Source organism: Kogia breviceps, chromosome 4 (genome assembly GCF_026419965.1).
Source record: "Kogia breviceps isolate mKogBre1 chromosome 4, mKogBre1 haplotype 1, whole genome shotgun sequence".
Classification (NCBI taxonomy): Eukaryota; Metazoa; Chordata; class Mammalia; order Artiodactyla; family Physeteridae; genus Kogia; species Kogia breviceps.
The window spans coordinates 56,319,915-56,337,558 of NC_081313.1; the positions used below are offsets into that span (position 1 = coordinate 56,319,915).

At 41.7% G+C, this 17,644-nt stretch overlaps 1 protein-coding gene across 1 annotated transcript in view; it reads right to left on the minus strand.

Annotated features, from left to right (window-relative positions):
• Positions 1-690: 690 nt before the first annotated feature.
• ZNF366 (zinc finger protein 366) overlaps positions 691-17,644 on the minus strand; it is a 404,084-nt gene continuing 387,130 nt past the window's right edge. The window contains exon 14 of the mRNA XM_067031125.1: positions 691-832. Within this exon, the coding sequence (XP_066887226.1) occupies positions 762-832 (71 nt within the window). The 3' untranslated portion in view covers positions 691-761. The remainder of the gene's footprint in view (positions 833-17,644) is intronic.

A 17,644-nucleotide genomic window follows, 5' to 3' on the forward strand; every position in this document is an offset into this window, starting at 1 on the left:
CGTGCCCCGGTCCGGGAAGATCCCACATGCCGCAGAGCGGCTGGGCCCGTGAGCCATGGCCGCTGAGCCTGCGCGTCCGGAGCCTGCACTCCGCAATGGGAGAGGCCACAACAGTGAGAGGCCCACGTACCACAAAAAATAAAATAAAATAAAATAAAATAAGTATGCAGGGGCTTCCCTGGTGGCGCAGTGGTTGAGAATCCGCCTGCTAATGCAGGGGACACGGGTTCGAACCCTGGTCTGGGAGGATCCCACATGCCGCGGAGCAACTGGGCCCGTGAGCCACAACTACTGAGCCTGCACATCTGGAGTCGTGCTCTGCCCCATGCACCGCGATGAAGAGTGGCCCCCACTCTCCGAACTGGAGAAAGCCCTCGCACAGAAATGGAGACCCAACACAGCCCAAAATAAATAAATAAATAAATAAATTTATAAAATAAGTATGCAGTACCTCGTACAACAAGGTAGGTGTCCCATGAATGTCAGTTCCCCTCCCTTTCCCTTCTCCCCACTTCCCATCACACACCACAGCATTACCTCCAGGCTGCAGTTGTGCTGTTGATAATCTCCTTTTAGTCTAGAATTGGAATTTCTTTTCTTGCAGTCATGCACCCTGTAATAATATCAGTTTAAAGGAAATGTTGTTTGGTCTCACATGGTCCAGCAGGGCATCTTCTAAGAGTGCGGCTGGCTGGCCGTCATGGGGACTTTGAAGGCGGTGTTTACCCTGTGGGAATTCATGATGGCCCAAGGTGTCATCTTCAGCCTTCCAGACATGGAACCTGATTTGTCCAATATGCTGATGGAGGGTCTCTCCTCTCTGGGATGCTGTCTGTTAACCGAGGTCACAAAGACGAATACATACAAACCAGAATACTGATTCTTTAATTTACAGTGGTAGGGGAGGGACACTTTATTAGAGGTACAAAACAAGAAAAATTGACTCCATAATGTCACTGTCTAGGAGGGCCTGACAGCTCTCTCTCCCACTTTCAGAGATAAGAGTTTGCTAAGGTAGACACATCCAGCTTCTTATGTTCTAGATCCCATTTTCTACGTTCTAGTTTCTGCTTTTCTGCTCACGCATCTTTCTCCAACTAAAGTACAAAACTATTCTAGTCCTGCCACCTTGTGTTCTCCTTGGTTGATATCCTGGGTGCCCCCAACTCTGGAGTCATGCTGTTACACCCTCATGGTTTACCGCCACTACATGGCAATGCTTTCCCCCTGGCTGGCATTTCCTTCTTTGTGATGGAAGATCGCTTTAACATAATAGCTCGGATTTTCTTTCACTCTCCCTTTCACTCACAGTCTCCTCCTCTTGACTCCCTAGGAAAATGGAATGACTTCTCCACTTGGTCAATTCGGGGAAAATAAACTGGATGTTCAATATCAACTTCTTTTTCTTTTTCTTTTTGGCAGTAGACCTGTTCACGGAGAATGGGATTTCTCCTCTGTTCCTCCAGTCATGCTTCCCATAAGGAGAGGTCCAGCACTGCCTGGGCCAGGTGGAAAAAGCCTACCTCATTCTGGGGTTCAGTATCAGGGAGCCCCTCCCATAGATAAAAGCCTTGTTCTGATCTATCCTTATCAGTGAAAGCAGTGACTATTTTGATCCCTGTTTGTCTTTCTTACATTATTGCTCATTGTTTCAGAAGTTGAGTGGGGGATAAATGATGCTGTTTATTAGGCCCTATCGAATGTCCAGTGGCTGTTAGGTGTTCACCAAAGCCATTTCCACTTTTTCTAGCGCAAGGGTGATGGATCAACCATCCTGGTTTGTCTGGAACTGAGGGGTTTTCTGGAATGAGGTCCCTTCTTGAAGGCAGGGACCATATCTACACTTTTTAAGGTCGTAGTAGAAGCTCAATAAACCTGTGTCAATTCAATGGATTAGTTATATGAGATTCACAACAGGCCCTTGTCTTTAATAGCTTTCTATTTTGACAGTGGCAACAATCATGGCTGCTTTGTTTTAAAATTGTGGAAATATGTAGCCAGTGAAAATATGTCTTATAATAGCTTTATGCTTAACTTTCTATATTTTGAATCCAAGTTCCCAGAAAATAACAAATAACTCTTACCTGTGACTGTGACTAAATCTTCACAAGCATATTGAAAACAAAAGGATTTAAACTCTGGTTGTTTTAATACTTTGATTTGTGTGAACACATACAAGAGATCATACTGACTATGCACACGAATGGAAGGAAGCATTGACACAGAGAGTTTTAAAAGAGGATTAAAATATTTTCCTGATTATTTTTGAGTACAGATGCGCCAAAGGTCCTGGAACTCCCATTGTTTCAAATAAATAATGAAGTCATTGTGAAAAGATTTGATTTAGGAGAGCTGAGTCATGCTTCTGTATCCTGTCTTAACAAACTGTTCCCTGATCTTTACCCCATCATAAAAATTGACTATAGCACCCCTCACACTGATGGAAAGTGAACCTTATCAACACTTTGTCTCAAAGCTGGCTGTCTTCTATATCCTACTTCCTTGATGTTGCGGTAAAAGCTTTACTTATGTATTTTAACTGGAAAAGAGTTAACAGATTTAGACGAATGTGGACAAATCATTCAATAAAATAAAGTTGATGTTAACAAGAGTTTGTAAGGCAAATTTTGCTAGTGATGACTCACAATGATGATATGGTAGGAGTCTGTAACCTGTGCTGCATTAAAGAAAAAAAAATTCAATGACACTGGTTAAAGATGGAAAGACAGACTTTCTTCAGGACCATCATGATAGGTGTAGGATGATCACTGCATCGGGGTGTTACAGTGGGGAAGAGAGATTCGGCTCAACTCTGAATACAGCCTGGACAAGTGGGAATTCATAGCCAAAGAGCAGGGTGAGGCCCCATGCATGGAAGGTTCCTAGGAGGAAACATCAGAAGTAGGGGGTTTTGGGCTAAATCAACCTAATAGGATTCTTACTGAAGATAGGTCAGGGTGATCAGATATCACCTGAGAGATGGTGGAGGGTGAAGAACCCGATTAGATGTTAAGGGTGATCAGATTTTATGGGTGGAAAATTCTAGTTAAACTGACTTAGCAGGGCTCTGGTTAAGCTAGATTTTATAGGGACGTGCACAGATGGGCCTAGGAGAAGGTTCAGGAGCCTGACTAAAGTTTGGTCAAGTAAAGAATCTTTGTCAGCTCCCCAGACCTCTACGGGCTTTGGCAGGCCCCTGAACATTCAGAATGCAAGCTCTAATGGTCCATCCCCACCAGGAGCTTTTCATCCACTGGGGGAAGAAGACAATAAACAAGTAAATACAGAGGATAACAGGTATTAAAAGAAACTAACAGGAAGCTGTAAAGGAGAATTAATTAGAAGAGGCCACTTTGGCAAGTCAGTCAGGGGCAGTGCCTTGAGCAGTGCAAAGCGCTGAGGCCAGGGGGAGCCTGGTGTGGTCTCAGAAGGCTGGAAAACCAGCATGGCTAGAGTGCTGGGAGGGCAATGCCCAATGCCAACGTCGAGAGAGAGCTGGGCCCAGGGCATGAAAAGGAGGGTCTGTTTTATTGGATGTACAGGGTAAGCCAGTGAGGGGTTTGAAACCAGGTTGAGATTGGGCCTGACTTGCATTTTTAAAACAATTGTTCTGCACTGTATGGAGAGAAGTGGTCTTAGTGGAGCCAGAGGGAAGCAGGGAACCCAGTGAGGAGGCAATGCAGCAGGCAGTAAGAGCTGACCCAGGCTTCTCTAAGGCTGGGACAGTGGGCCCTCAGGAAGAAAGATGGTGGCAATCTGAAGATGCATAAGTAAAGATATCTCATAGTTAAAGGCTTTTTAAAATATTGAGTGTTTTAATGTTGACGTTGTCCTCAAGAAATGCACTAACGTTATGGAACAAATAATCCCCAATTTCCACATAAATGCATAGGATTGACATGTAATTTTCATTGAATCTTCACGCCTAGCAGAAGAATCCTATACCAGCCATAAAGCATAGGAGCTTGGAGACAGTGACTGATTCTCCTGCCAAACAAACTCCTGTTCTCCGTGATTAACAGAGGCTGAGTCATGCAGGCAACAAGCCTGTTTACATACAGCTGTCTTAAAATAGGCTGGGTGGCAGAGTGAGGGAAGAAGGAGGAAATCACACTCCTAAGTTTTTCTTACTAGTTTCCTCCCTGGGGCATTGGGTGCAGGCAAGGATCTATTATCAAAGATGTATCAGGTTATCCTGGGAAGATGTAGTGAATGAAGGTTGTATGCACACATGTGTGTAACTCACTGCTTTAATCACCTATGCATCACTATGACTAGCTACAAACAAAACAAGCTCATAGAAATTCCATATTTGAAAAGGTTCGGAGAGAAATGACTTCATTTGGTGACATAAGTAAAAACTCCACCAAAGTAAACTTCATGTGACATCTAAATTGCTTGGCAGGAAATATTAACAGGTTTGAAATAAATAACTTGGTGAAATCATTCTACAGAAGCTATAGTCTATGAGGCAGAAATTGGGCCTATTCTCTGGGTAATGAATTCATCGTGTAAAATGGCACTCTTTCATTTGAACCCAGCAAGGGAAAGGAAAACTCAGTACCTCTGCTTCACCTTCAGCCTTTAGGCCTATTTCCTGTCTTGAGGCAATATGTGGCTGGCTAGGGTGATTGAGATGTTTGAGGTGAGGAAAAATCAGAAGACTTGCAGGGGCACTGCTACCTGAGGGCAGAACACAAAACTGGGATCAGCTCAGCTCTTCCTCTCCACAAGCCAAAGCAGTCAAATAATTCATTCAATTTTTTTTTTTTAAGAATGAATGACATTTCATGAATGGGGATGAAAGGAAAATGTTATTATAAGATCATTTATTTTATAAGATTTTAAGCATGTCAATAAAGCTCTAATCCAGATTATAGAAGATGCCCTCCCCCAAATTATTCAAAATTGGTTTAATTGTTGAAGAAATATTGGTAAAAATTTCAAACAATTCAGAAGCATAGAAGGAAAAGGTTGAAATTCCCCTCCTCACTTCCTATACTTTCTCCTCCCCCCAAAGTAACCACTGTTATATGTGGTCTATATTCTTTCATATTTTTTCTAACCATATATAAACTTCTATATAATACACAGCATACTACTAACACATAGCATAGAACATAGATTTTTTTTTAAAACAGGGATTCTACTAGATGTGTTCTGCCAATTGCTTTCTTTACTCTCTAGACACTGTACATAGTCACCTCATATTAAAAAATAAATGCACTATTATTTTACCAGTGTCCTATTGGTGAACATTTAGAAAGTGAATTTCAAAGAAGTCTTCTTCATGTAATGGTAGGATTCTTTCAATGTAAGGGTAGAATGTGCCTATGCTGTGGTAGGATTTTTATCCAGGTGGTTTAAACCAAGTATGGATATGAACTGAGAACTATTTGAATTTACAGACAGCTGAGGCCCTGAGACATTGAAGAACTCGTCCAAGGTTGTAGGGCCCTGAGCTGTCTGCCTGCTTCTCAGCCTGGGGTCTTCCCTTTCGAGCCAGTGAATGTCACTGTCCCCTAGGGATTGGAATAGTGCTGAGAGGGGGAAGAAGATTTTAGTGGAGAAAATAATGCAAAGAAAGGAGGCAGGAAAGTGACACAACAGGCAAGGGAAGAAGGAAGAACAAAAGGAGTTGGTGACCTTGCCGGGGGACCCCCGAAGAGAAGAAGGAGGCCACAGGAGGGACTGAAAGACTGTGTGGAGATCCTTGGAATGCAGGAGATCCTGGAGTCATTGTTTTCAAAGGATATTTTGATGCCAAAATAAAATTTAAGGGAGAAATCAGAAACTATTCACATAGGAAGGACATTGTGAAACTTTGATTACATTCTGACAGATGACTCAAAGAACATTGCCATGACTCAGATTGGAATAAAAAGCATGATGCAAGTTTTAGGAAGGGAGTGATTTTTTCATGTAGTTATTTTGGGGGTGAAGCATGCCAAAGATGAAGGTTACAGAGATGATGTGTGTTGCCTCTAGGCACAAATTCCAAAGGAGATCCAACTTTGTCTGGGTCCCCATTTCCCCATTCTCAGCTATCTTCCGCCTTCTAGGGTGTCCCCCGCTCTCTAATGCCCTAAGTCACAGTGGCAGCTCCAGAATTTCTGTAGTGGAGGAACTTGGGGGCAGCAATTTGAGTAGAAGGAGGAGTTAGAGGCCTAATCTTGAAATTGCAACTATAGAGCAAGCAAACCATTTTTTGCTTAGGGTATGTTATAAAGCAAGACAAATAGCAAAGTTTCTAAGGGTGCTTTTATTCACACTCTTCATAATAGTAAGAGAAAGTTAATTATTCACCTCAAATGATGTTTCTCGAATTTTCTATGGGGTGGCTTGAGAGAATGGAGGGAGGGAATCTCCTCCCAGGCCACACACTCATTCCTTTGTACTGCTGGCCACGCCCTCGTGTTTACTCTGCTTCCTTCTCATCAACACCTGCTCTGAGGACAGGTTCGGATGAGCTCAAATAAGGCACTTCTGGATTGCAGGCTCAACTATCACAATGACTGCGCTATCTGTATGTTGTCAGGGAAAAAACCCAAGTCAAAGAATCAGTCTCTTTGGGGTACAATGTTAGTTGGTGGAGTGAGGATTCTGGAAGAGAAATTGCTCTTCTCAGGCTTCTAAAGTTTGTCTGCCTTTCGGTCTGCTCCAGAGGCCAGGTCAAATAAGAGTCAAGGGATTTAGTTGATGCTTTTAGGTTGGGGAAAAATTACACTGTCATTAGTCAAATAAATAAAACACTGGATAGATCCTTGAGGACGTAAAGACACACAAATGAAGATATTATCTTCATTGTGAATGATGTGCTATTTTAAACACTTGAGCCTTTTTCATGTGATCAAGCATGACAAGAAGCTCTGGAGGGGGGCTCCACAAGGACTGAACCACGAGGACTGCCCTCAGGAAGTTTACAAGAGAATGCTAAAACGGAAGTGTCAGCCTGGTTGTTGATGTGCCAGTGAATTTTGTTCCCTACTCCCTTTCCTAAGGGGAGGTATATCAGTCAGGGATCATTTGCAGGAAACAGAAACCACTCTAGATATCTTAATCAGAATGAGGTTTATTTCAAGGAATTTGGTGCTTAGAAAATTGTAGAAGGGCTGGATGAGCAGATTTCAGGCCAGGTCTATAGAAATGACTGTCAGAAGAGGACCACTGAATGGGTCTTCAGGGGACCTGCTACTCTGGCCACCATCCAGAGGTGAGGAGTCAAGAGGCCAACACTAGGACTCTAGAACCACTGGTGTCAAGATCATAACACTGGGACTGTGACACAGGGAGGAGGACATCTCTGCCATCACTGATGCAACTACTTTTTTTTTTTAACATCTTTATTGGAGTATAATTGCTTTACAATGGTGTGTTACTTTCTGCTTTACAACAAAGTGAATCAGCTATATGTATACATATATCCCCGTATCTCCTCCCTCTTGCATCTCCCTCCCTCCCACCCTCCCTATCCCACACCTCTAGGTGGTCACAAAGCGACGAGCTGATCTCCCTGTGCTATGCGGCTGCTTCCCACTAGCTATCTATTTTACGTTTGGTAGTGTACATATGTCCATGCCACTCTCTCACTTCATCACAGCTTACCCTTCCCCCTCCCCATATCCTCAAGTCCATGCTCTAGTAGGTCTGTGTCTTTATTCCCGTCCTATCCCTAGGCTCTTCATGATATTTTTTCCCCTTAGATTCCATATATATGTGTTAGCACATGGTATTTGTTTTTCTCCTTCTGACTTCACTCTGTGTGACAGACTCTAGGTCCATCCACCTCACTACAAATAACTCAATTTTGTTTCTTTTTATGGCTGAGTAATATGCCAATGTATATATGTGCCACATCTTCTTTATCCATTCATCTGTTATAGGACACTTAGGTTGCTTCCATGTCCTGGCTATTGTAAATAGAGCTGCAATGAACATTTTAGTACATGACTCTTTTTGAATTATGGGTTTCTCAGGGTATATGCCCAGTAGTGGGATTGCTGGGTCGTATGGTAGAAGATATACAGATTGCCAACAAACACATGAAAGAATGCTCAACATCATTAATCATTAGAGAAATGCAAATCAAAACTACAATGAGATATCATCTCATACCGGTCAGAATGGCCATCATCAAAAAAATCTAGAAACAATAAATGCTGGAGAGGGTGTGGAGAAAAGGGAACACTCTTGCACTGCTGGTGGGAATGTAAATTGGTACAGCCACTATGGAGAACAGTCTGGAGGTTCCTTAAAAAACTAAAAATAGAACTACTATACGACCCAGCAATCCCCTGGGCAACTACTTCTTAATGTCCATGAAGATAGTGGTTGGACACTGGATCATGGATGCAGAAAAGTTCTCTTTATCTCCGTGGCCTTGCATACAGTGAGAAGATCCCTAACCCCATCCCCCTGCTCCATTCTGCCTTCCAAACCTTGTTCAAGTGCCATCAATTGATGGAACCTAATTTGCTTCCAGAACCCTAACTGCAAGAGAATCTGTAGTACAGTACAAGAAAGCACGCAAGAAAGGAGATTGGAATTGATGCTAAGGACCAATTCTCTATATCGGTTATAGAAGGGAGGACTTGGGGTAGGTGTCAGGGGGTGATTCCCCCTTCCTTCAGGTCAAGAGAGAAGGGCCTCAAGGACACTATTCAGAAAGTGAGAGATGTGTCCTTTGTAGTTTAGGAGGGAGGAGGGGGATGCATTCTCACCCCTGCCTAGGGAATCTAAAAATGAGAGACACCCTGACCGCAGGAGCAAAGGTGATTTTGGTGCTGCACTGTCTGGGCTATTCTCCCAGAGTTTGAGACTCAAAAGGAAGAAAGTAAAAGGAAGCATGAGGGTTTCCAATGGACATAATGGCCCACACATGAGAGGGAGCTGGTGTGGAATTGATTCACGTCTGTGTAAGTGGGTCGTCTGAGGGGGAGAAGGGGTTTCGGCAGGAAGATGCTGGAAGTCAGCTCTGGAATTCTTGGGGGTTGAGGAAAGACCTGTAAGCGTGGAGCAGGAGGATGTAGCAACCATATCAAGAAGGCCTACTAAGAACTGAAAAATATTCTTCCTGAGAGAAGGAGTCATGTTTACACTCTACCAGGCCTGGGGAGTGTACTGAAGTCTCACACCAGCTTCAGACAAGTATAAATGGTCCTGGTGGTCCAGTGGTTAAGACTGCGCTTCCACTGCAGGGGGCACGAGTTTGATCCGCGGTCAGGGAACTAAGATCCCATATGCTGCGTGGTGCGGCCAAAGACTTTAAAAATAAAATAAAATAAAAAATTCAAAGGGTCCTGCTTCATTAAATCTCCTCTCTCCCCATATTCATGGGTCGGAAAGTAGGTACAAGAAGGGAAGGAGGAGGAGAGGCAAGGTGATGAAAGTCAGTTTTACAGACTGAATTGTGCCCCAACCCCCAAATTCATATATTGAAGCCCGAACCTCCAGTGTAACTGAATTTGAGATAGGGCCTTTAAGGAAGTAATTAAGGTTAAATGAGGTCATAAGGGTGGAGCCAATTAGGATCCACTAATTCTGGATCCAACAGAATTAGTGCCCTTATAAGAAGCGACACCAGAGAGATCTCTCGCTCCACCTTGTGAGGACACAGAGAGAAGGTGATTGTCTGCTAGCCAGGATGACAGTCCTCACCAGGAACTGAATTGACCAGCACTTTGATCTTGGACTTCCCAGCCTCCAGAACTGAGAGATATATTTCTGTTGTTTAAACCTCTGAGTCTATGATATTTTGTTATGGTAGCCTGAGCAGACTAACACAGTGAGAAGCCAACCAACCCCACTTCTCTGTCTCATCACAACTCACAAGCTGAAGGGAGGGATGCACCAATTTGCTAACACAAGTCCTCAAGTCTTCTGGATGACTTGACAAGTCATGCTAAGTTCACAGATTGGTGTTCTGGTTTGTGTATATCAGTCCCTGTGAGCTTGGCTAATGTGAATCTGCCCCTGAGGGAGAAGTCCATTCTCAGTGCCTGCCAAACATCAGTCAATCAAGCAAGCCATGGATTGATAAGAGTTCTAATTTTAAGACTGATACCTGAGTCTAGAAAATTCTCAAGGGAAATACTTTATTGTGTCTCTTGGCAACTAACTGTTGGCGACTAAAGCTATACTTCTGGAGACATGCATTATCAGATGCCTTTCCATTTCCAAAAGTACCAAAGGCCTATATAAACAGAGGCAGAATTCAAGTTCGTGAGCCCTTCAAGGAATCCACGCAGATCATGGCACTTAAGCTGGAGCTATTTAATGAATCGCAAACTAATTTCCTCCACTGTTCATGGCTGTTTTGTTGTTGCTGAAAATGTTTGCCAAGTAAAGGATCATACAACTTGTTACTTTAACATGTTAAAGCATACTTGGTATATGATGCCTCAGGCATGCAGCACAGAGCCAATTTATAATCTATGTGGAAATAACAATTGTGTAAACAGTCTGACAAGGAAATGTAATTTCATTCCAGCGACTGGAAGCCAAAGCAAGGAGATTCTGTCCATTAGCCACCTCCAGTCTGCTTTCTTCAGCCACTCTGGCCCTTTTCCCAAGCAGGATAAGTCTCATTACTGAAACAGCACAGCTTTAAAGCAGGCCACCCACGTGATGTTTGAATGGAATGTAGACACATGGGAAACATTCTTGGCCTTCTACCAATAAAAAACCAGAATAGGTTAAGACCCTCTTTGTAGGAAGAAGCCTAATCTGACAGGTCACAGACAACCCAGATTCTGATGAAAAACTTGACCCTGATAAAGGCAAACTATGTTGCCTCTCTTCACCACTAGTCTTTAAATTTTTGAATTAACTGAACAAGGTGAAACCATTCTTTCAGGTCTAGAAGTCAGCATTTCAGATGTGTCTGTTTATTCAGTGTTGGATTTTGAATACGTTGACTGACATTGTCAGAATTTGGTAACCCGGTAAAGGAAGTCAACATACACTTTAAATCTATTTGTAGTTTATGTTGCTTAGTGGCCAAGCAAGGGCAAATGGCACCAGGGAACAGTGTAATGTGTTTGGACCCTCTCTCCATTGTGATGCTAGAGTTTTCCCAGAAATGAAAAATGCCAAGCAAAGCAGCGTGGGTTAATAGGTTCAAAAGTCAATAGAGCTAAAAAACTTAGCAAAACAATTCTCTAAGTTGTATATCACATATTTTACCCATTATGTTTCATTATTTCTAACCAATTGGCAGTTGTATAACCATCATCACACCCAGTTTTAGAACTTTTCTACTGTTCCAGACAGTCTTATGCCCATTTACAGTAAATCTCCATTCTACCCTCAGCTTCAGAAACCAATCTAATTTCTGTCTCTATAGATTTTATATAAATGGAACACAATGTGTACTTTTGTATACATCTGGCATCTTTCAGTTGGCATAAGGTTTGGCTTTTATGAATAATACTGTGATGAACATTCTATACAAGTATTTGTGTAGATGTTTGATTTTATTTCTCTTGGGTGGATACTTCAGAGTGGAATACATATTGTGCCCTTTGCCCTCTAAATCCTTGCGGGGACCCTGGCAAATACTATACCTAGTGCTAGGTGTTAGGAAAGAAACCTGATTAAATTTCTCAGTCTCAGGAGAATAGGAGTTTTGTTTGGGGTGTGAGTGTGAGTGTGTGTGTGTGTGTGTAATTATATAACAACTTGTGCTGATTTTGAAAATTTTGAGTATGTAATACTGTATGGAGGAAAAAGTAAGAGCCACTTTTCCCTTCTGGATCAGAAGTTGATAACAGGACATCAAACTAAATAACATAGTTTCAGCCTTCAGAGTGTGATTGCTCATAGAACTTGGTCACATGCTCACAGCCGAAAAATGTACAGGGAACGCTGACTTTGAATGATATTTCTCTCCCTGAGGCTCACAGTTTCTCCCTGTCTCTATTCCCCTCTTCTTTTTAGTGAATAACTACTTGGTCATGACAATTTTGATGACCATGATCTTAGAGGAGCTTAAAAAGCTTTAGGTAGGAATTCTTTCCCTTTCTGAACAATGTAAAGGTATTTTTGAATTAAAAAAATAATTTTTGTAACAAATTAGTACATTATTATCATAAAAACTTTAAACAAAAACAGTTAAAATCAAATGTAAAGGTGCCCTGTTCTCCTCCCAATCATTACCCCAAAATTGCCCCAATTCCACACTTGGGGGAAACTATTGCTTAAATATATATTTTTTAAAAAACTGAATAGAGTGGCTATCATCAAAAATAATAAATGCTGGAGAGAGTGTAGAGAAAAGGGAATGCTCCTACACTGTTGGGGGGAATGTAAATTGGTAGAGCCACTATGGAGAACAGTAAGGAGGTTCCTTAAAAACTAAAAATAGAGCTACCATATGATTCAGCAATCCCATTCCTGGGCATATATCTGGAAAAGACAAAAATTCTAATTAAAAAAGATAATGCACCCCGATGTTCACAGAAGCACTATTTACAATAGCAAAGACATGGAAGCAACCTAAGTGCCCATCAATAGCTGATTGGCTTAAGAAGATGTTGTGTGTGTATATATATATATATATATATATATATATATATATATATATATATATATATATATATATATATAATGGAGTATTACTCAGCCATAAAAGTGAATGAAATATTTGCATGCATATTTCCATGTCATTCGCAGCAACATGGATAGACTTAGAGATTATCATACTAAATGAAATCAAACGGAGAGAGACAAATATTATATGATATTACCGACATGTGGACTCTAATCTAATAATACAAATGAATCTATATACAAAACAGAAACAGACTCACAGTCATAGAAAACAAACTTATAGTTACCAAAGGGGAAAGGGAGTGAGGGAGGGATAAATTAGGAGTATGGGATTAACAGATTCACACTACTATGTATAAAATAGGTAAGCAACAAAGATTTACTGTATAGTACAGGGAATTATATTCAATAACTTGTAATAGCCTATAATGGAAAATAATCTGAAAAAAAATATACAACTGAATCACTTTGCTGTACACCTGAAACTAATACAATATGGTAAATCTTACACTTCAGTTAAAAAAGAGAACTGAATAAACAGAACAATTTTCATCAGATGTTTTTAAGGTATGAAAAAAAATTTGAAGAAAGAGAATCAACCTATATTTTGTCCATTTTAAGTGGGCGGAAAGCACCAACACAAAACTTACAAGGTGAGAAGGAGGCTTACAAAGCAGGCAGCAAAAGGTAAGAGACAAGGTTAAAAAAAAACATTCTGAGAGAAAAGTGTACCCCTAGAGAAGAATTCAATTTGTTGGGGGGGAATTAAGAAGCGATTCAATTTTAGCAAGTTTTAAGAATTGAAACTTCCAGAGGGAAGTAGAGATGGAGTGTGGTTCATACACCAGGGGAAATGGCTCACTCAGGAGGTCGTGGAGGGCTTCAGCAGGATGGTCACAGGGTTCCCCAGGGATGTCAGGGAAACGAAGGAGAGGGCTGGCCACCCTTGATTGCTGGATGCCTAATTTTAAGCCCTCGGGCACAACCCATTTGGCATAGAGGCAAAGGAATGGTGGGATGGACTGAAAATGTTGGTAATAAGAACATATTAAGGAGACAATAGAAAGCTTGATATGAGAAGAGGAACATTAATGACCCCGATGGTACATTGCTTTTTTTAAACAGTTTAAGATGATGTTTATAATTAGAGAGTGTGGTTAAGAAAATAAAGACCAAGGATGTTTACCAAGTAGGGCACAGGTGAAAATCTTTCTGGTTTTGTTGATGGCTACAACTGTATGCAGGGCCCATCACTGATTTGTAACCAGACTTCTTGGAATTTCTCTTTTTCTTTCAAAAATAGCCACCTTAGTTGTGGAGATTGCTGTGTTGGGATTAGGGCCCTAAAGCCATTTTGCAACGAGGCAACTTTTGAAAGTAAGATCCCGTGCAAGCTTTCATGGGACCAGTTATGGGCTTGAGCCCATTTAGGAAAGAAAGAAGAATCCTCCTTAAGGGGAAGTGAGAAGAAAAATGAGGAACAAAACTGTAAGAAAGAGGTAGGCTAGAAATGTTTATGTTCAGTAACTTTGTGTTATCTGTTTCTGAGTGTGGTGTGAAAAAAATTAATAGATGATGATTGAGTAGGAAGTGGTAAAGTGGAGAGAAAAAGAATCAATCCTCCAAAATAAGGTTAAGCTATTTTTGTTACTATTGTTGTTAGGCAGTTATTATTCACTGAACCGGGTGGTTTTTGTTGGTTTGTTTGTTTTTTAAGTATAGGAATTATGAAATTAAAAGAGTTGGTATAGGAAGACGTAACACTTGTTTTGTTATTTATTTTTTTAAACTTCCTTTGTAGCACTTTTCCTACTAGAGTATGTTGATCATTAAGTTGAAATCTGGCTTTGAAAAGTCAGCAACCGGAGCTCCAGTGGCGCAATCGGTTAGCACGCGGTACTTATATGAAAAGTCAGCAACCAATATTTACCCTAATCATCCCATTGATGGAAGCCCAGCTGTGGAGCCTAACAATTAGAAGAGGACTGTCCAGCAAGCATTTCTTCAAGTGGGCAGATTGAAGCAAGTAAGTGGCAGAAAGAGTTTTTAATAGAAAGTGGTGTAAATAAAGTAGCAAAACTAGCTGTTTCCACCTCCAGTCCTCCTACCCTTATATATATGCTTATTAGCTGCATGCTAGAAAAACAACAACAGCAACAATTTTAAAAACCTACTTGCATTTCAGTCTGTTGAATATCAAGAACCCCTGTCATGGTTAGAATTCCTTTGATTATAAAAAACAGTGCGGTTACATGCTAACAAAGACACATGCTGACGCCCCCTGGGAGTCTGACCACCAGGCCACCAGGAGGGTGAGAATCAAGGCAGCTTTGAGCCCTGGCTACATTCTCTTCTCTCCTTTCCTGGTCGCCCTTTCTTTTCCCTCCCGGTTCTTTTCCTACTGCCCCTTCCCCCTTCTCTCCTCTCCTTTTCCTGGCAACTTTCTTCTTTCCTCTGTCTACTCAGTTGGTCCAAATGGCTTCTTCTGGTTACCCTACCCTCTCTCCCTCATCTCTCTGCATTTGCACGTGTTGCATCTTCACCCTGACTGTTCTGCTTCCTCTTCTTAGCCTGGCTACATCCTGTCTGCCCCTGGTGCAGGATGCAGCCTTCTCAGGTGCAGCCTTTTCCAGGTAGCTGCCCTTGGTCCGCCCAAGGCTGGGGTAACTGTCCCACCTCTGAGCTTCCAGGTTCGCCAGTGCTAATTATTCCACCTTGCATCTTTCCACTCTGTACTGTAATTGCCTGACCACTGGTACCTTTCTCTCACTGCACTGAGCCCCTTGAAGGCAGGGACTGTCCCTTACTCCCCTGGAGCTTTATGCAGAGTGTGGAAACATCTGTGAATGGCATGCCCTGGAGCGATAAAGTGCCCTCTGACCAGGAGCTCGATGAACACTTATTGAATGGATGACCGGGTGAATAAATGGATCTATTGCTCACACTTCTGGATTACACGTAAATTGTTTGTATTGTCACAGAACCTAGTCTTCCATCTTTGTCTGCCTCATCATAGCATGCATCAGGTTTACATGCGACTGGAGTTGAAGTTGAATTTTATAGTGCAAATCAGTACAGGTCTAGCACTAAGTAAAATTGTACTGGAACTGAACATAAAGGACCCTGACTCAAGTCTTGGCCTCGCTGACTGAGAATTCCAGCTGGCAAAGAAGCAGCATACCTGCAGGAAGATGGCTAAGATGAGTGGCTTTGTCTATATCCATAAGACAAGTCCCACTTTGGATATCAAAGGACTGAACTGGTTGGTACTCCTCTTGAAAGTTTGTTTCCATTCCCAACTGGAGAAATTCACAGTGTGTAAAGAAAATAATGGCTTTGATTTATATTTTTGTGCTCTTAAGAATATTCCCAGGAGGCACCTTCTGTGTTCATCCTCTCACCAGGCTCATAAACTTTTGTTTCCGGTCTTTAGCTACATTGCAGAAATTGGTTTTAACGTTTCTGATTTGATTTCATCATAGTCTGTGAACACTGCAAATTGGCCGTGTCTATGATGTAAAAATAGTCTATTTTATAGTTACTGATTCCTCCAAGAGTCCATTACTACCACTTCAATCTGGGCTCATGCTCACCTGTAAAAGGAGGGTAAAAAAGTGGGTTTGAACCCTAAAGTATTTCAAGGTCCAGTATAAATAACCCTATTCAAGCTCTTTTCCATAAGTACCAGATCTAACTGCTGAGTTACAGATATCATATTCCCAGAGGGGCTTATCGTGAATTCTTGGGACATCAACATCAAGAAAAATCATGTTCTCTTTCTAATTGGAGGCAGAAGGATATAAAGAACATTTCTTTGATGCAGAAATGGGATTTTCCTCCCAAAGCTCATGGGGAAATTTTTGGCTTATTTTTTTGCTGCCACAGCCATGGAGGTAGAATGTCCTTAAGTACAGTATAAGAAATCAATTTCTAGTTGTCAAACTCTGTACCAACCCAGGGATTAATTTCTCTTTTGACTACTTTCAACGCCTTTGTCCGTAGTTATGTTTCTCTCTCAAGCATCCTTTACTCAAAATATATAATAGAAAAATCTCCATGGTAGACTGAGGGGCATTCCTTACACATGAGCACATGAGGAGTTTGCAAAAAAGCAAATGAGGTTCCGGGATGGGAAGGTCAGAGAGAAAATCAAGTCAATTTTTTTTGTGTGTGTGGCGGTGGGTGGTTGGGTGGACAAGGAATAGCGCCTTTATTTGGAAAGCCAGCAGATCTAGAAGATGGTGGACTAGTGTCCCACAGAATCATCTTGCTTGGGTTTGGATGCTAGTTTCTTTTATAGAACAAAGACGGGGAGGTGAGGAGGTCAAGTACAAAAGACGATAAGTTTGCTGCAGAAAATCAAGTCAATCTTGATTAAAAATGGCCACTTAAACAGTGAGACTCTAACATAGATAACCGAATGGAATTTCATTTTTGTTATAAGAAGCCAGGTGGATGTCTGTCTCCTAAAAATGTTGTTTCATTAAGTTCAGCTCCGACATTTGGTTTCTGGGACATTGTGAATTAGGCAGAAGCTGAAAGGAGGTAGCTTATAAGCAAATTATTTCCTTTGGCAGGAAATAGCCCAACTGGTGGTGTATCGGCTTAGGGCCATACCCACTTGTAAAGGTCCAAGCCAAGATTTTCTCTTTCCTGGATTAAGATTTTTCCAAAGCCATATTTAGGAGCAAGTGTATCCTTCCCTTATTAAGCCTCGGGCTATGGAAAGAAGAATGGAAAAGGAGGAAGCTTGTCTGTCAACAGGGTCACTAAGGTGCTTGGGCAGCCATTCAGAGTTGAAAGGCCGCAGGACACATGGATCAGGTGCTTCCTGCCTTACCTTGACGGCACAGGAGCCACATACTTGGACAACACTGAATGTGAACTGACCAACCTGCCTTTCAAATTCCCCTGCAAATCATACATCAGGCATCAGGTGATGCCAAAAATAGTTTTTCAAGGCAAAAATATCTGTCCTACTTTCCAGACTCTGATGCTTAAAATACCACCAGTCAATATCCTTGTACTGAAGAACTGAGTTCATAAAGCCAGAGGTTTGGGACTGTGTCATTGTGTACCGCCTTGAACCTCGTCT